The following is a 19,838-nucleotide window of genomic DNA, read 5'->3' on the forward strand; positions in this document are numbered from 1 at the left end:
TCCTCTGACAGCTTGTTTCATACACCCACCACCCTTTGTGTCAAAAGTTTACCCTCAGATTCTTATTAAATCTTTTTCCCTTCACCTTAAACCTTTGTCCTCATGTCCTTGGTTCACCTACTCTGGCAAGAGACTCTGTGCATCTAACCGATCTATTCCTCCCATGATTTCATACACAACTAGGCCAAGTGCAGACCCATTGTGTCTGCTCCCCCAACGCACCTGTTCTCTACCCGTAGGCCCCACGGGAGGCCGAAATCTTCAGTGAAGCTGATCACTGCTAGCCAAGCTATTGTGACGTCATCAGTTGAAGCTGGTTGCTTAAAATTCAAAGTCTTTGATTTTTTTTTTTTAAACTTTAATCAGTAATGTTGAGAAATAAAGCATAAAATGTTCAGTGAAGATGAACTCTGCTTAGAGGGAGAAAATGTGAATCAGAATATGTAAAAATCTTGTTAAAGTTGGCATTTTTAGAGCAATAATCACGAATAACATGAAATATAGGATGAAATCTTAAGTGAAACTGATCACTGCTATCCGAGCCATTGTGACGTCATCAGTTGAAGCTGGTCGTTTTGAATTCAAAGTCTTTTGACTTTTTTGGACTTTTAATCAGTAATGAGTCGAGAATAAGTCGAGAAATAAAGCATAAAATGTTCAGTGAAGGTGACCTCTGCATCGAGGGGAAAAATGTCAATCAGAATATGTAAAAATGTAATTGTTACCGCGTAGTGTTTTTGTGCAGATGTAAAGACAACCACATATACACACACACACATATACACACACATATACACATATACAAGATCAGACTTTTAATAAGTATATGATATGTTCATGTTCTAGGAACAGAATTAGGCCATTCAGCCCATCAAGTCTACTCCACCATTCAATCATTAATGATCTATGTCAACCTCTCGACCCCATTCTCTTGCCTTCTCCCCGTAACTCCTGACACCTGTACTAATCTAGAATCTGTCAATCTCCATCTCATAAATATCCATTGATGTGGCCTCCGTAGTGCCTGTGGCAATGAATTTCATTAATGAGTTATCATAAAGTGATCTCACTGAGAGAAAATCGATATTGTACCATGCAGTGGAGAGTAAAAACTTCGATTTGCCCATTTTGTGTCTATCTTCAGCGATGGGATTTATGTTCGGCATTGTCTTGATGGGCCGAAAAATCCAATTTTGCACTGTGTAACTCTATGATATGAAAATGCTTCAGGGTTTCCAAAGAGGATTGGAAATATTCTCAGTGCTGAACACTCAAGGCTGATACCACAGTGCTGCACGCCTGGTGTACAGCAATAGCTTTAACTGATTGTATGCCACGTTGTCACCTTCCCCTGAGCTAACAATGGACCATTCTACATTTCCTTATCAGCATCTGCTTTGAGCTGTCGATTTTACACCTTACCCACCCATGTCTCTGCACTCCCTCTCCCCTGACTCTCAGTCTGAAGAAGGGTCTCGGCCCGAAACATCAGCCATTCTTCTCTCCAGAGATGCTGCCTGTCCCGCTGAGTTACTCCAGCATTTTGGAGAGTAATCTTCGGTGTAAACCAGAAGATTACTCTACTATCTTAGAGTATTGTAATAAGAGAGATACGACTTTGCCTTCCATCGCAGTGAGGAGGAGATTCACTGTGATGGATGTTTGTGTAAATTGTGTTGTGTCCTGGTTCTTCTTCTTGTTTGTATGACTGCAGAAACCAAATTTCGTTTGAACCTCTGGGTTCAAATAACAACAAATAAATTGTCTTGTATTGTATTGTAAGATGGTACAATCTTAGACATCTTCGATGTGGACCAATGGGGACATTGGAGATGTAGACCAGCCTCCGCAGTTCCTTCCTACCCGCTAACTTCGACATCTTTGCATGCACAGGCACAATTCCACCGTTGATTAAGTCGGTGGTGCAGACTGAGGATGGAATGGCAACCAACGAGGAGCTGAAGATGTTGGTGACCATCTCCTGCATCTTGCTGGCTGCCCTGCTCCTCTTTGCCCTGCTCCTTGTGGTCCGAAGGCGCCGGAGGGAGCAACGTCTGAAGCGACTGAGGGGTAAGAGTCATAAGTTCATACATTCATCAGCCTTTAGGAGCAGGATTAAGCCATTCGACCCATCAAGTCTACTCCGCCATTCAATCATGGCTGATCTATCTCTCCCTCCTAACCCCATTCACCTGCCTTCTCCCCATAACCTCTGACACCCGTACTAATCAAGAATCTATCTATGGTAGACAAAAGTGCTGGAGAAACTCAGCGGGTGTGGCAGCATCTATGGAGCGAATGAAATTGGCAACGTTTCGGGCCGAAACCCTTCTTCAGTCTAGATCCTGCCGCACCCACTGAGTTTCTCCAGCACTTTTGTCTACCTTCGATTTTCCAGCATCTGCAGTTCCTTCTTGAACAAGAATCAATCTATCTCTGCCTTAAAAATATCCACTGACCTGGCCCCCACAGCCTTCAGTGGCAAAGAATTCCACAGATTCCCCACCCTCTGACTATAGAGATTCCTCCTCATCTCCTTCCTAAAGGAACGTACTTTAATTCTGAGGCTATATGATCTCTGGTCCTAGACTCACCCACTAGTGGAAACATGCTCTCCACATCCACTCTATCCAGGCCTCTATGAAAGCGAGCTATCTGATACGTGATTAGCCCCACATTCCTTATACATGTTGGCAAATCTCCACATGGTCATGACGTTCTCTAATTCTGTAGCGTCCTCCATCCCTGAGGCGTCTGAGACCTCGGAGTTCCTTCAGTCCCGAGCCCCTGCATGACGGGGAATGTAAATGCACCTCATTGCTAGTCATCCTTTCCGTTAGCTGAGCCCCATCCCTTGGAATTGTCTCCCAACGTCTCCCCTGACCTTCCCGTTTCATCTCAGCTTATGTCGCTGCCGGAGCAAAAATGGCCTCCTGGTGCGCAAGAGCACCGTTACTTAAATCGCCCGTTACTTCGAACACCAGCTCCATGTGGTCTTTCCATTCTTGCTCCTACAGTGGCCCACTGTCACATGTCCAGCCTTTTCAATCTGCCCTTCTGCATTACAGCTGGTAAGCTCTTCATCATCATCAATCTTACCCTCAGCTGCCCTATCTCTCATCTCCAAACTCCCTGCCCACCCCACCCCACGTTCCTCCAACCCACTGTCCCTCTTTCTCATCCTCGAAGACGCTCCTTAAAACCTCGCTCAACGACCAAGACTTTGGAACTCGATTCTTATAGGGTTTTCTTTTGGTGTCACCGTGTTAAAATCTGGTTGAATTTTTTATTGTTTTCTGCTGTGAAGTTTTAGTGTTTTGGTCCAAAATTAACAGTTTTAAGTCCAAATTGTTGTTGATCTTCTTGATATGATCTGCATTATTTGCCATTTTTTGACACCAACTCTTACGTGAGAGACTTCAACGCTCATGGAACCGTGTACCAGAGGTTTTCTCAGTGAAAGATTTCAGACCGACGAAACTAATAAATATCATCTTCTCTTGCAGATGCCAAAAGTCTTGCTGAGATGTTAATGAGGTAATATGCAGTGAGCGTCGGGTATTTTTGCACGGTTAAATGTGTCCTCTGGTTTGGTCTGGTTTTATTCAAATGGTTAAAGGGTGAGTTAGTTCTGCTTCGCTGAGCCTCTGAACATTGCTGTTAGGGCCATGGAATAAGTCAAGTCTAATGTCACGTGCACAAGTATGAAGAGGCCTGGGTACAGTTGCAGTCTTACTTGCACCAGTAGTTGAGTTGAGTTTATTTTATTGTCACGTGTACTGAGGTACAGTGAAATGCTCTTGTTGTGTGCTAGGCAGTCAGTGGATAAGACAATACACGATTACAATTGAGCCATCCTCTGTGTACAGGTACAATGATGAAGGAAATAACATGAATAACGTTTAGTGCAAGATAAAGCCAATAAAGTCCAGTCAGACGAGGGTCTCCAATGAGGTAGATAGTGGATAAAAACATAGAAACATAGAAAATAGGTGCAGGAGTAGGCCATTCGGCCCATCGTGCTAGCACCGCCATTCAATGTGATCATGGCTGATCATCCACAATCAGTACCCCGTTCCTGCCCTTGACTCCGCTATCTTTGAGAGCTCTATCTAACTCTCTCTTGAAAGCATCCAGAGAACCGGCCTCCACTGCCCTCTGAGGCAGAGAATTCCACAGACTCACAACCCTCTGTGTGAAAAAGTATTTCCTCATCTCCGTTCGAAATGGCTTACTCCTTATTCTTAAACTATGGCCCCTGGTTCTGGACTCCCCCAACATCGGGAACATGTTTCCTGCCTCTTGCGTGTTCAAATCCTTAATAATCTTATATGTTTCAATAAGATATCCTCTCACCCTTCTAAATTCCAGAGTGGTTGCATTAAATTCCAGAGTTGGTCAGGGAAGTAGCTCTCCCTGAACCTAGTGGGCCTTCAGGCTCCTGTACCTGTGATCTGACATTGGGAGGGAGAAGCATTCATGGTCCAGAGAGTGGAGATCCTCGATGATAGATGAGCCCTCCTGAACCAGCGCCTCATGTAGATGCCTTTGATGGTGGGGTTGGCTGCATCCACCACTCTCCGCGGCCTTTTACCATACCTGGTCACGATGCAACCAGTCAGGATACCATCCCTTCTCTCCAGAGATGCTGCCTGTACTGCTGAGTTACTCCGATCATCTTGTGTCGGTATCTTTGGTGTAAACCAGTGCCCGCAGTTCCTTCCTGCACACTACTTTCTACAGTGCATCTGCAAATGGTATTGGGTGACATGACAAATCTCTCTTAAGCACCTCAGAAAGTAGAAGTGCTGCTGCACCTATTTAGTAATTGCATCTATGTGCTAGGCCCAGGTCATCCGATATGTTATTATCCAGAAATTTGAAACTGGAAACTCCCTCCACCGCTGATCCACCAATGCAAACTGGTGCATGGTCTCCTGGCTTCCTCTTGCAGACCGCACTGGACCCCCTGCACGCATTCTTAAACCACAGACAGCCCACCTATTTCTACTCAAGCTGAACGAAAGTTAGATATGGCGGGTCGTGGGGGAAAATGTGTGGCCAGGTTGACCATTCACCTAGGCCTGACGCCAGAGCCAAAATCTAGTCTGATGTTGTGGTGTGGCACTGAGGAACTGCTACACTGTCAGAGGTTGTTTCAGGTGTTATTCGACAAGCCGCCTGTTCTCATCTGTCCCCTAAGGTCCCCTGACATTGCTTTGTAAAAGAACAAGGGAGTCAGCCTTAGTTTCTGGCTAATATTTGTCCCACAATGAACAACAGATATTAATTTGTCAGTATTGGGACACAAGTTAATTGCCACACTTCGGAAGTGTTACACAATTCTCTAAAATCAGCAAGAGTTCGGACTGGAAAAGCATGCAAAGTTAGCAACAGGTGTGGCATAAATGAGAAGCACAATTCTGCAGCACATGAGACCAAAGTGTTGCACATTCTCGTAAGCTCTAGGAGCAGAATTAGGCCATTTGGCCCATCAAAAGAGGACATGACTTCAGAATTAAGGGACAGAAGTTTAGGGGTAACATGAGGGGGAACTTCTTTACTCAGAGAGTGGTAGCGGTATGGAATGAGCTTCCAGTGGAAGTGGTGGAGGCAGGTATCATTTAAAAATAAATTGGATAGGCATTTGGATGAGAAGGGAATGGAGGGTTATGGTATGAGTGCAGGCAGGTGGGACTAAGGGAAAATAATTGTTCGGCACGGACTTGTAGGGCCAAGATGGCCTGTTTCCGTGCTGTAATTGTTATAAGGTTATAAGTCTACTCCTCCATTCAATCATGGCTGATCTATCTCTCCCTTTTAGCCCCATTCTCCTGCCTTCTCCCTATAACCCCTGACACTCGTACTATTCAAAAATCTGTCAATCTCAAATGGGACTCATCCAGTCGACAAACTGAGAGGTCTTCCCTCCATGGGACATGTCTGGGAGTTTAGTTGAACATTCAGAGAGTTGCGTTCAGTTCTGGGTACTGTGTTATAAGGAAGATATTGTCAAGCTGGAAAGGGTACAGAATAGATTTACAAGGATGTTGCCAGGTCTAGAGGGTCTGAGCTATAGGGAGAGGTTGAGTAGGCAGGGAGTCTATTCATGGAGTGCAGGAGGATGAGGGGTGATCTTATTGAGCTGTATAAAATAATGAGAGGAATAGATCGGGGAGGTGCACAATCTCTCGATCAGTGTAGGTGAATTGAGGACCAGAGGTCATAGGTTTAAGGTGAAGGGGAAAAGATTTAATAGGAATCCGAGGGGTAACGTTTTCACACAAAGGGTGGTGGGTGGATGGAACAAGCTGCCAGAGGAGGTAGTTGAGGCTGGGACTATCCCAACGTTTAAGAAACAGTTAGACAGGTACATGGATAGGACAGGTTTGGAGGGATATGGACCAAACGCAGGCAGGTGGGACAAGTGTAGCTGGGACATGTTGGCCAGTGTGGGCAAGTTGGGCCAAAGGGCCTGTTTCCACACTGTATCACTCTATGGGTCCCAGATCGCATGGTGGGCTGAATTGAGAGGGTTAGAGGCACTGATTGAAGGTGAGAGGTGCGGCAGCCTGCGAACCAAAATGGGATTGGGATCATAATGGTTGGAGCGGAACAGCGGAGCAGTGTGGTAACCAACTACGAGAAGAAGGAATGAAGTTTTCAGCGGTTGCGTTTAAAAGTCATATACTCCATCATTGAGATTGACGATTGCCTGTGGTGGGATTTGCTTTTCTGAATGATTTTAAATTGAAATCACATCAAACCCTCCTTGGAAAGGTTGAATGGTGCGTTAACATTTGCACCCAATGACGTTTGGATTTTCATAATTTAATCATATTTCTACCTTCCTCAAAGTTCCTGCAACTCACGTAACAATTAGCAGCAAATTGGCCCTGTTATTTCGACGGCTTACGAAGAGCAAATATATTCATCGAACGGATATTGTTAATACCTTTAGACCCTTAACTAAACGACTTTGATTCAGGCTGGGGAATAGCTTGAAAGCAGTTGCTTTGAACAGTTTTTGTTTTAATGTTATTATGCTCGCCTATTTTGGATAAATATAAGCATGAGACAATGTTGAGCGTTAAAGGCAAATGTATACCAAACCAGCCCTTTATATTCAACAAATCCTCTGTGAATTATCCCGTCTCCATTGCCAGATGCAGCAAACAGCTTACAATTCAAGCTGTTATTTATGTAAATTGTTCATCAAAATCAATTGCACCACACTTCCAAGTTTTATTTTGCTTCAGTTGCCTCTTATTTTTTTTCCCCTTCTTTATGTGGTGGCAGTGAATTGTTCCTCCGGGGTTTCTGCGACTGAGTTTGAGTCAAGGCCCTATAAGTAATGTGAGGGGCATCTATTATATTCTCCAAGCCGTAAATGAGTTTGGGGAATAGTGACCCAGCTTGTCGATAACTCAAACCGCCCACGCCTCCACGCTGAATCCAGTCTCCCTTGCAGGGAGCACAGAGTGTGAATACTCTGCCCGGATACAGGGACTGCATTGCCTTTTCCTACAGTCCACCATATTGCGGTCATTCCTGCTCTGTCAAGCAGATCATCGAGGGGAGAGAGGGTAGGGCCGAAGATGTCCTGGTTGGGTTGCTCCTAGGCCTGGCCAAGTGGACAGAGCCAGGCGGAAGAGGGCTCTGCCCGAGCCGGCTGCCTGCCCCTTTTCCGGGGTTATGTCCACATCCGGGTGGTTTTAGAAAGGAAATGTGCGCCCTGGGGGATTTCTGGGACCGTGGGGGGGGGAGGAATTCAACAAGGATGGGGAAATAGTAATTTAACATTCAACATTTAAGAATATTAGTTTTATTTTGTAATATGATGATGTGTTTGTTTGTATTGTTGTACTGTACATATCAGGCCGTAATTAATTTAAAAAATGACACCATGTCGCGATCGGCTTTTAACGTGAAATAATAATGTTATTATGCTAAAGGCTTCGAACCTGCTGGCGGGGCAGCAAGACTCTCGAGCGGCTATTTAAGGTCTTTCTTTCTGTCTCTTTCAAGTAAAAACACAAGGACGTCCGACACGCTGAATAAACAACAGCAGACGCTGAGAATGCACATTGATATCCCACGCGCTCAACTCCTGATAGAAGAGAGGGACACCATGGAGACAATCGGTATGGAGTTCACACCAACCTCTCCAGTCTTACCATATGATATGATATGGTAGAATTTTATTTATCATAGGAGGGAAATTGGTCTGCGAAAAGTCATAAAACGCAAGTGACGAGTGGAAAGGATTGGGGATGTGCAAAGATTGAGCAGGTGGGGAGGGGAGTCAGTCTCAGTCTACCACCATGACAGAAGGGGGAGGAGTTGTACAGTTTGATAGCCACAGGGAAGAAGGATCTCCTGTGGTGTTCGGTACTGCATCGTGGCGGAACCAGTCTGTTGCTGAAGGTGCTCCTCAGGTTGACCCATGACCCATGTGTCAAGGAGGGGGTGAGTTGCATTGTCTAGGATGCACCAACGTATATATCTCCGTTGTTCCTTCTGCCATTCATTCCTCGTGTCTGCAGACCACCAATTTGTCTGTTTCACAGCATTGGAGACAGCAAGGCGCTCCTGCCGGATTTTTGAGCACTAGATGGGGATGCTGAGAAGAGAGTCCTGAATTACCATGGATTCCGGCTCATAGGTTGAAATGTTAGATATTTTGAAGGAATTGGAAAGGGTTTTGGCAGTGGAAAGTTTCCACACAGTTTAGTTTTATTTGGAGATACAGCATGAAAACAGGCCCTTCGCCCCACCAAGCCCACGCCAACCATCAATCACCTGTTCACACTAGTTATCCCACTAGAGGCAGCTACTCTACCTCTAGGGCCAATTTACAGAGACGGCCAAATTAACTTTCAAACATGCACGTTTTTGGGATGTGGGAAGTACCAGAGCACCCGGAGGATACGCACGCAGCCACAGGGAGAACATGCAAACTCCGCCCAGACAGCACCCGAGGTCAGGATCGAACCCAAGTCTCTGTGGCTGTGTGGCAGCTACTCCACCAGTCATGCTTGTGATGCCATATTCCATGAGATTGAATCGTGGAGGAGTTTTCTTTCATTTACTGACTTGTTTCCAAAATTGTCCACCATGATTTCAGCTGGGGATTCATTCATGACCAAAATACCATCGACATCAAATCCACTTCCTCCCAGTGCTAGACGTGTTTCTCACACAATGATGTCAAGTCCCATCCTTGGTGCTCCCCCATGTTCGGCCCTGGTCCCTGGTCTCTGGCCCTTGTTATCTGGGCCTCTTAACAGGAATAGCATGTGACAGCTCTGACTCCTTCAGTTCCTCGATCTTAAAAGCAACTGCAGCAGCTGTGAGGTGGGAGGTGGGAGGACGGAGTGAGAGATATTGTGGAGGTGTGGACGAGAGATGGAGAAAGAGAGGAGGGAAGTGGGTGAGCTGGGGGAGGGAGAGTTTGCTCAGTTACAGATGTGTCCATGGACAGATCAGTGTGGAGTTGCCCCTTTGTGGTGGCTACCAGAACAGTTCTGTCTTTGCCCAATGATCACAAGTGTCCATCCTTGCAAAGAGATAGGGGTGTCACAGGGGTGCAGCAGTAGAGTTGCTGCCTTACAGCGCCAGAGACCCAGGTTCGATCCTGAACACGGGTGCTGTCCGTATGGAGCTACCCGTGACTGTGAGGGTTTTCTCCGGGTGCCCCGGTTTCCTCTCACACTACAGAGTCGCCCAGATTTGTAAGTTAATTGGCTTTGGTAAAATTGCCAAATTGTCCCTAGAATGTAGGATAGTGCGGGACAGTGTACAGGTATCGCACGGTGGGCCGAAGGGCCTTTTTCTACCCTGTATCTCTAAAACTAAAACTAAGATGCTGCCTTATGCCCCTGTCCCACTTAGGAAACCTGAACGGAAACCTCTGGAGACTTTGCGCCCCACCCAAGGTTTCCGTGCGGTTCCCGGAGGTTTTTGTCAGTCTCCCTAACTGCTTCCACTACCTGCAACCTCCGGCAACCACCTGTAACCTCCGGGAACCGCACAGAAACCTTGGGTGGGGCGCAAAGTCTCCAGAGGTTTCTGTTCAGGTTTCCTAAGTGGGACAGGGGCATTACAGCGCCAGAGACCCAGGTTCACTCCTGACTATGGGTGCTGTCTGTGCAGAGTTTGTATGTTCTCCCTGTGACCGTGTGGGTCTTCTCCGGGTGCTCCGGTTTCAATGGTGCGTTTATTGTCACCTGTGCAAAGTGCAAACACGCAGTGGAATAATTTTCTTACAAAGAGTTCAGTAGAGTATTGCGATATCCCTGATTAGCCAAGTGTACATTGCAAAGACTTGCAGGTTTGTAGCTTAATTGGCTTCTGTAAATTGCCCTGAATGTGTAGGATGCGAAACTGGGATAACATGGAAGAGGTGTTTGGGTGATCATTGGCTGGAGCGGACTTGTTGGGCCGAAGGGCCTGCTTCAGTGCTGTACCTATAAACTAAAAGCAAAGAACAGCACTATCTTCGTTCAGTGCTCACATATGTACATCCTCGCAAACAGACAGCAAACAGCGATCACAGTGTATCGCACTCCTTACCCTTGCAAAAATATTCCTTGCAACTGATTCAATTATAAAATTCCTGACAACATTTATAATGAAGTCAACGACGCCATTATGTCACAATGTAGTTACTGTCAGCTATCGTGGGCAATGCTGTAATTTCACATCTGAATCTCTTCACTAAGAATTAACTACCTCTCCACATTCCAAAGCAATTTGTCTTGTGTTATTTACTGATAAATAATAGTTCAAAACATATTTATATAAAAACAAGAGCTGCGTGTATGACTTTGACATTGGCACTGAATTGCAAATATACATTGTGTTCCACTTTTCCTTAACCCCAGCCTCACCTAAAGATGACAACTTAGGCATTCTTAGAGATAGAAAGCAGGTGCAGGAGTAGGCCATTTGGCCCTTTGAGCCAGCACCGCCATTCAATGTGTTCATGGCTGATCATCCAGAATCAATACCCCATTCCTGCTTTCTCCCCATATCCCTTGATTCCATTAGCCCTAAGAGCTCTATCCAACTCTCTCTTGATTACATCCTGTGAACTGGCCTCCACTGCATTCTGTGGCAGAGAATTCCACAGATTCACAACTCTCTGGCATGAAAAAGTTTTTCCTCATCTCAGTCCTAAACGGCCTACCCTTTATTCTTAAACGGTGACCCCTGGTTCTGGACTCCCCCAACATGGGGCACTTTTTTACCTGCATCTAGCCTGTCTTAGAAACATAGAAAAATAGAAACATATCTTAAAGATAGCGGAGTCAGGGGATATGGGGAGACGGCAGGAACGGGGTACTGATTGTGGTTGATCAACCATGATCACATTGAATGACGGTCCTGGCTCGAGGGGCCTACTCCTGCACCTATTTTCTATGTTTCTGTGCTGTATCTCTAAACTAAAACTAAAACTCGAACAAAATGTGGAGGTATTGCACTTTGCTCTATCAAACTGGGGCAAGGTTTGCACAGTTAATATTAGAGCTTAGAACATGTTGCAGAACAGAGAGATCTGGGAATACATGTGCACAGTTCCTTGAAAATGCCTGGTCAGATAGACAGTGTGGTGAAGAAGCTGTATGGCTTGCTTGCCTCCATTTGGAAGGGAAATTAATGCAAAGGTTATGGAAATCGTAATGTGACTACACAAGTCGTTGGTGAGTGCGCACTTGGACTATTGTGTGGAGTTCTGGAAAACATATATTTTAGTTGGAAATGGTGCAGAAGAGGTTCACCAGGATGTTACCTGGGCTTGCGGGCGTGAGAGAGAGTTTAGATAGGCTGGGGTTTTTTTCTCTGGAGCGTGAGAGGCTGACGGGGGACCTTATTGAGGTGTACAAGATCATGAGGGGCATGGATAAGTGTCACAGTATTTTTCTCAGGGTAAAGGATTTAAAAACAACAAGCCATAGGCTTAAGGTGAGAGGAGAGATATTTAAGAAGGACCTCAGGGGGAATCTTTTTACACAGAAGGTAGACGGTATTTGAAGTGAGATGCCAGAGGAAGCTGTAGAAGTGAATACAATAACAACTTTTAAAAGACATTCGGACAGATACATGGGAAGGGTTTAGAGGGCTATGGGCCAAATGCAGGCGAATGGGACCAACCCAATATGATAACTCAGTCGGCATGGATGGGCCGAATGGCCTATTTCCATGCTATACAGCTCCATGACTCTCAAACTCCAACTGATAACAATGGTCCTAATGAAGAGCCACAAGAGATTACGGAGTATTGTTGCACAAAAGTCTTATATTATTCTTTGTCTCTTAAATGAAAAGATAATTTGGCGATTGCTGAAGTTGTAACTCGGTGTTGAGGTAGGCAAAAGATAAATGGACATTGGCAGGTAGGAAGAGATGGAAATTGTATCAAAAGGGCCTGTCCCACTTAGGGTATTGTTTAGGCGACTACAGGCGACTAGGCTTTCGCTGGGATGTCGCCTGTGTGGTCGTGAGTAGTCTCTTAAGTAGCCCAAAGAGTCGTAGCGTCTTTCTGGTCACCGCTGGATTTTCAACATGTCGGAGACAGTCGGCGACAGTTGATTTGGCGCCAATGAGCGTAGCTTGACTTCTCCTGTCGTAGATGCTGTCGTAGTTGTCGCCAGGATGACGTAGGTTGTCGCCGGTGCTGACGTTGTTTGTTTTTGTTATGAAAGTAATGATTCTATTTCAAATTTTATGTTGAAGGCAGGGTTGTCCAACCGCCGGTTTCTCGGCAACCTGCTATGACTATGACAGTCGCTGGCAGTCGCCTAAAAATAGCCTGTGGGATATGCCCTGTAAGCATTTACCATGAGAGCAGAATGGTAGGGCATGTTATACCATTGTAGGAGCCATCCAGCTCATCCGACTAACTCGATCATCAATTAGAAACATGCACACCAATCCCCTAGTTCCGATGATAGACACAAAGTAACAAAGCAGGTCAGGCAGCATCTCTGGAGATAAAGAATAGGTGACGTTTCTGGTTAGATCCCTTCTTCAGAGATGCTGCCTGGCCCGCTGAGTTACTCCAGCATTTGTGTTTATCTTTGGTATAAACCAGCATCTGCAGTTCCTTCCTACCCTATTTCTGATTGTGTTGCATCTGAATCAGAGGCTGTGGGTTCAAACCACAATCCAGGGAAATCATTGCAAATTCTATGCTGAAATAGTATGGAGGTACAGTGTTTCAGATGTGGAAAGGGCCCACCAAAGTGGACATTGATGATCCCATGGTATTTCGCAAAGGGCTGGGAAATGCTCCATTGTGTCCCAGGCAATCATTACCCTTCAATTGAAGAGTAATGACCAATGTCATCTACTAAAGTGATGTCAATTCAGATTCAGATTCAGATTCAGATTCAATTTTAATTGTCATTGTCAGTGTACAGTACAGAGACAACGAGATGCTAAATGCATTTCGTTGTCTCTGTACTGTACACTGACAATGACAATTAAAATTGAATCTGAATCTGAATCTGAATCTGAATTGACATCACTTTAGTAGATGACATTGGTCATTACTCTTCAATTGACATCACTTTAGTAGATGACATGGTCGTTTATTTCATTGGGGTGGGGGTTGATTGGGTGCTAATTGGTTTCCATTATCTCTGTTATTACTACAGAATTACTGGGGAACAAACATTTCTGTTGGGCTCAAAGCACAGCGTGACTTACCGAGAATGTTAAAGGAGCTATATAAATGCCAGATCATTCTTTTCCCTGTGGATGGAATCAAAGACACAGTTAAAAACCTCGGGGCAGAACTCTGCAGAAAAGAAAAAATACAGAGCATTCGTCTGGACACAAACTGCAGGAGTAACTCAGCGGGACAGGCACTCGGGCCACATTAACCAACTTGATCTCCCTGTGGCTCAGCACTTCAACTCCCCCTCCCATTCTGAATCCGACCTTTCTGTCCTGGGCCTCCTCCATTGCCAGAGTGAACACCACCGGAAACTGGAGGAGCAGCACCTCATATTACGCTTGGGCAGTCTGCACCCCAGCGGCCTGAACATTGACTTCTCCAATTTCCAGTAGCCCTTGCTGTCTCCTCCCCTTCTCAGCTCTCCCTCAGCCCTCCGGCTCCTCCTCTTCCTTTCTTCTTCCCGCCCCCCTCCCCCGCACCCGCCCTGCTTCAGTCTGAAGAAGGGTTTCGGCCCGAAACGTTGCCTATTTCCTTCGCTCCATAGATGCTGCCACACCCGCTGAGTTTCTCCAGCATTTTTGTCTACCTAGAAATGGGTGAAAACTGAAGACCCAATACTTCATCCATTCCTTCTATCCAGAGATGCTGCCTGTCCCGCTGAGTCACTCCAGCATTTTGTGTCAATCTTTGGTGTAAACCAGCACCTGCACTTCCTTCCTACACAGGGCATTCGTGTAGCCTCGATCTCATCCTCTGCAAGTCACATGTTGCTATCAGCCCAGCGAAACATAGCAAGGAGTCACGAAGATCCAAAATATCGTCTGTCCACATCCCTGTCCACATGGTTCCGGTCCTGCTGAGTTCCTCCAACAGTTTGTTTTGTTATACTGCATGAATTGTTTGCCTGAAATTCTCTGATGAAGCAAATATATAAACGGCACAGTGGCGCAGCGGTAGAGTTGCTGCCTTACAGCGCCAGGGACCCGGGTTCGATCCTGACCGCTGGTGCTGTTTGTACAGAGCTTTGTACGTTCTCCCTGTGAGCTCATGGGTTTTTCCGGGTGCTCCGATTTCCTCCCACATCCAAAGACGTGCAGTGGGCCGCAGATCCTGTTTCCAAGCTGTATGTTTAAACTAAACTAAACTAACTAATATACCATAAACTGAGCTTTATTAATACCTTACTCAAAGTGAATGGTGGCATAGCAAGGAGTTCACATGTTCACAAGTTATAGGAGTAAAATTAGGCCATTCGGCCCATCGAGTCTACTCCTTCATTCAACTATGGCTGATCGCTGCCTCCTAATCCCATTTTCCTGCCTTCTCCCCATAAACCTTGACACCCGTTCTAATGCAGAATTTGTCTATCCCTTCCTTAAAAATATCCACTGACTCGGCCTCCCCAGCCCTCTGTGGCAATGAGTTCCACAGATTAACTACCCTCTGACAAAAGAAGTTCCCCCTCACCTCCTTTCTAAAAGAGCGCCCTTTAATTCTGAGGCTGTGACCTCTGGTCCTAGACTTTCCTACCAGTGGAAACATCCTTTCCAAATCCGCTGTATCTATGCCTTTTATCATTCCGTAAGTTTCAATGAGGTTCCCCCCTCAATTGATGGGAATGTGGTTTAGTGTGGGATTAGTGTACTTGGGTGCTTGATGGGCGGCATGGATTCAATGGGCCGAAGGGCCAGTTTCTTTTAGACTTTAGAGATACAGCGTGGCAACAAGCCCTTAAGCCCACCTTGTCCGCATCTACCAGCGATCACCCCTTACAATAGACAATAGGTGCAGGAGGAGGCCATTTGGCCCTTCGAGCCAGCACCGCCATTCAATGTGATCATGGCTGATCAGCCCGAATCAGTACTCCGTTCCTGCCTTCTCTCCATATCCCCTGACTAAGCTATTTTTAAGAGCCCTATCTAGCTTTCTCTTGAAAGCATCCAGAGAACCTACCTCCACCGCCCTCTGAGGCAGAGAATTCCACACTCACCACTCTCTGTGAGAACTATGTGTTTCCTTGTCTCCGTTCTAAATGGCTTGCTCCTTATTCTTAAAACTGTGCCCCCTGGTTCTGGAGCGTTGCCCTACATAACAGGGACAATTTACAGATGCCAAATAACCTACAAACCTGTACGTATTTGAAGTGTGGGAGGAAACATAGAAAATAGGTGCAGGAGGAGGCCATCGGCCCTTCGAGCCAGGAAACTGCAGTACCCGGAGAAAACCCACGCGGTCACGGGGAGAACGTGCAAACTCCGTGCAGGCAGCACATGTGGTCCGGATCGAACCCGGGTCTCTGGCGCGGTAAGGCAGAAACTCTGCCGCTGCGCCACCGTTACCACCCTAGCTTCTGTGATGAATGATTGTGTGACTCTATAGTGTGTGACGTTTACAATGGTATTCCCTTGCTGCTTTGCAGATGACCGATCCACTGTGCTACTGACGGATTCTGACTTTGGTGAAGCTGTGAAGCAGAAATCGCTGACGGCGACACACACTGTGCACTACCATTCGGTCTCACAGGCCACCGGACCACTGGTGGACGTGTCAGACGCTCGGCCAGGAACCAGTGAGTATTTGTGCCTGCACTTGGCCTCGCTGATGTAGAGGAGTCCACACCTGGAACTGAGAGTACCAATCTGGATCCAGCAGCATTCTTCCAATCCAATTGTTCTCTCTGATTTGGCTCCTGAGACAACCTGCTCAAATTCCCCCCTCATCCAGTCAAAGGTCAAGAGTGTTTTATTGTCATATGTCCCAGCAACAACAAAATCCTTACTTGCAGCAGCACAACAGAATATGTAAACATAGTACTCTGCTGGCTTCCTTTTTGAGGCAGCGACTCACAAGTGCACGAGTTATAGGAATAAAATTAGGCCATTCGGCCCATCAAATCCACTGCGCCATTCAATCGTGACTGATCTCTGCCTCCTAATCCCATTTTCCCGCCTTCACCCCATAACCCTTGACACCCGTTCTAATCAAGAATTTGTCTATCTCAGCCTTAAACATATACACTGACAGCCTCCACAGTCCTCGGTGGCAATGAGTTCCACAGACTAACTACTCTCTGACTAAAGAAGTTCCTCCTCACCTCCTTTCTAAAAGAGCGCCTTTTAATTCTGAGGCTTTGAGCTCTGGTCCTAGACTCTCCCACCAGTGGAAACATCCTCTCCACATCCACTCTATGCCTTTCATTATTCTGTAAGTTTCAATGAGGTTCCCCCTCAACCTTCTAAACTCCAGTGAGTAGCCTGTAGATCCCTTGATGGTGGGGAGGTCAGTATCCATCTGCGATAGACTGGGCAGTGTTCACACCTTCTCGTAGCCTTCTTCATTCTTGGGCATTCAAGTTGCCGAACCAGGCCGTGATCCAAAGGGTCAATACGCTCTCTACTGTAAAAGTTCATTGAGAGTGTTCTCTGACATAATGAATCTCCACGAACCACTGCATTCCTGATGATCATTCTGAGTGACTTTGCGAATTAATACATACCATCGCCTCGCTGTTCCAACAAACCAATTTCAGACCTGACATCGGTGTGGAGTTTGAACATTCGCCCCAGGATTGTTTGGGTTTCCTCTGAGTGCTCTACTTTCCACCCATCCCTCAAAGATACGTGGGGTTGGTAGGTTAAATGCCTAACGCAAATGACCTCTCGTGTAGGTGAGTGGTAGAACCTGGAATGTGGGGAGAATAAAATGAAATGAGTGAGTTGTGGGTGCATGGACAGTGGGCCAACGAGCCCATTCATCTTACTGTCTACTTCTACGGCTCTAAATAATTCTCGGTTCAATTAACTTCAGTCTTAATTGAAACTTACATGCCAAATTCACCTGAGACCAACATCCATGAAATCAATGAAAAACTAATTCAAACGATTAAGACAAATAAATTTGACTCTAATCATGAGATCTGTTTTTAATCAGTCCATGGAATCATTTCCCTCCCCAATCTTCACACCAATTAATCAAACATTAACAGAATCAAATGGAACTAGGGTGGCATGGATGCGCAGCGGTAGAGTTGCTGCCTTACAGCACTAATGGCGCCAGAGACCCAGATTCGATCCCAACTACGGGTGCAGTTTGTACAGAGTTTATACATTCTCCCCGTGACCTGCGTGGGTTTTCTGTGAAATCTTCAGTTTCCTCTCATACTCCAAAAATGTACAGTAGGCTAATTGTCTTTGCATAAATGTAAGGACAGCAATGGACCAAATAGGGTGTTACTGAAAACAGTGTATTGTTTTCAATTCAATTAATTCATTTTAATTTTCAAGCAGCCACTGTGGGGTTTGAACTTGCTTTGCACCAATGGTCTACAGCTGTCACTTCTGGCCTCCCCAAGGGCGGTATGGTGACGCAGTGGTAGAGTTGCTGCCTCACAGCGCCAGAGTCCCAGGGATCTCGATCTCGATCTCGACTACGGGTGCTTGTCGGTACGGAGTTTGCACGTTCTCCCTGTGACTGCGTGGGTTTTCTCCAAGATCTTCGGTTTCCTCCCACGCTCCAAAGACATACAATTTTGTAGGCTATTTGGCTTGGTATAAATGTAAAATTCTCCCTAGTGCCTGTAGGATAGTGTTCATGTGCGGGGATCGCTGGTCGGTGCAGACTCAGTGGGCCAAAGGGCCTGTTTCCGCTAAACTAAAAATCGTACTTTAGAACACTCCACGATGTCCAAGGCAATAATTGCATTTCACTCGACAACACTTGAGTAGATTACGTGGTCATTTATTTCATTGCTGTTTGTGGGATTTTATTGCTGCCAAAAGGTTACATTTTCCATGTTATTACTATAATAACTCTGTAAAAAATGTTTTGCTCACTTCAAAAGCACTCTGCGTCTTACTGAGAATGTGAAAGTGAAACATTCTTAAGGGGCTGGACAGGCTAGATGCAGGAAGATTATTCCCATTGTTGGGGAAGTCCAGAACAAGAGGTCACAGTTTAAGGATAAGAGGGAAGTATTTTAGGACCGAGATGAGAAAATAATTTTTTACACAGAGAGTGGTAAATCTGTGGAATTCTCTGCCACAGAAGGTAGTTGAGGCCAGTTGATTGGCTATATTTAAGAGGGAGTTAGATGTGGCCCTTGTGGCTAAAGGGATCAGGGGGTATGGAGAGAAGGCAGATATGGGATACTGAGTTGGATGATTAGCCATGATCATATTGAATGGCGGTGCAGGCTCGAAGGACCGAATGGCCTACTCCTGCACCTATTTTCTATGTTTCTAAGTATTTATGAAATGTGCTATACAAATGCAAGTTCTTTCTTTTCCTTGTGGATGAAATCAAAGACACAGTCAAAAAGTTCAGATGTTGTTAAGCTGGAAAGAGTGCAGAGAAGGTTTACGAGGATGTTGACAGGACTCGAGGGCCTGAGTTATAGGGAGAGGTTGAGCGGGCTAGGACTTTATTCCTTGGAGCACAGGATTATGAGGACTGATCTTATAGAGGTGTATTAAGATCATGGGAGGAATAGATCGGGTAATGGCACAGAGTCATTTGCACTGAGTAACGAAATCAAGAACCAGAGGACATATCTTTAAGGTGTGAGAGGAAAGATTTAATAGGAACCCGAGGCACCTTTTTTTACACAAAGGGCGGTAGGTATATAAAACGAGCTGCCAGAGGAGGTAGTTTAGGCAGATACTTTAAAAAAACATTTGGACTGGTATATGGATAGAATAAGTTTAGAGGGATATGGACCAAATTGGGGTAGGTGGAACCAGGGCATGTTGGTCAGCATGGGCAAGTTGGGCCGAAGGGCCTGTCTATGACTATACTTGTCCGACCTCTACTTATAGCTAATACCTGCTAATCCAGGCGACATTCTGATAACGACTCTAATAGAACGCTGCAGCGGAGGGGGAAAACCGGCATTCCCATAGCGCCGTTCACATCCTCAGTGATTCACAGGCAGAGAAAGCCGTGTTTTCTCCGGGTATTTTGCGCCCAAGCTCACCAGCCACCGCATGGTAACGGTTCAGTCTGAAGAAGGGTCTCGATCCGAAACGTGACCCACTCCTTCTGTCCAGAGATGCTGCCTGTCCCGCTGAGTTACCCCAGCATTTTGAGTCTACCGCCCACTGCATGGTAACACAAGTTCTGCTAGAACTCCAGCAACAGGCTTCTATCGCGCCGCTGA

General features: G+C 45.9%; 1 protein-coding gene across 1 annotated transcript in view; it reads left to right on the plus strand.

The window, feature by feature from the left end:
• Positions 1 to 19,838, plus strand: part of LOC129702994 (cell adhesion molecule DSCAM) — a 207,478-nt gene that overhangs the window by 165,176 nt on the left and 22,464 nt on the right. The window contains exons 23-26 of the mRNA XM_055645130.1: positions 1,894 to 2,070; positions 3,507 to 3,537; positions 8,029 to 8,144; positions 16,104 to 16,253. Coding sequence (XP_055501105.1) covers positions 1,894 to 2,070; positions 3,507 to 3,537; positions 8,029 to 8,144; positions 16,104 to 16,253 — 474 coding nt within the window. The remainder of the gene's footprint in view (positions 1 to 1,893; positions 2,071 to 3,506; positions 3,538 to 8,028; positions 8,145 to 16,103; positions 16,254 to 19,838) is intronic.

The sequence above is a fragment of the Leucoraja erinacea genome, chromosome 13 (genome assembly GCF_028641065.1).
Source record: "Leucoraja erinacea ecotype New England chromosome 13, Leri_hhj_1, whole genome shotgun sequence".
NCBI classification, from domain to species: Eukaryota; Metazoa; Chordata; class Chondrichthyes; order Rajiformes; family Rajidae; genus Leucoraja; species Leucoraja erinaceus.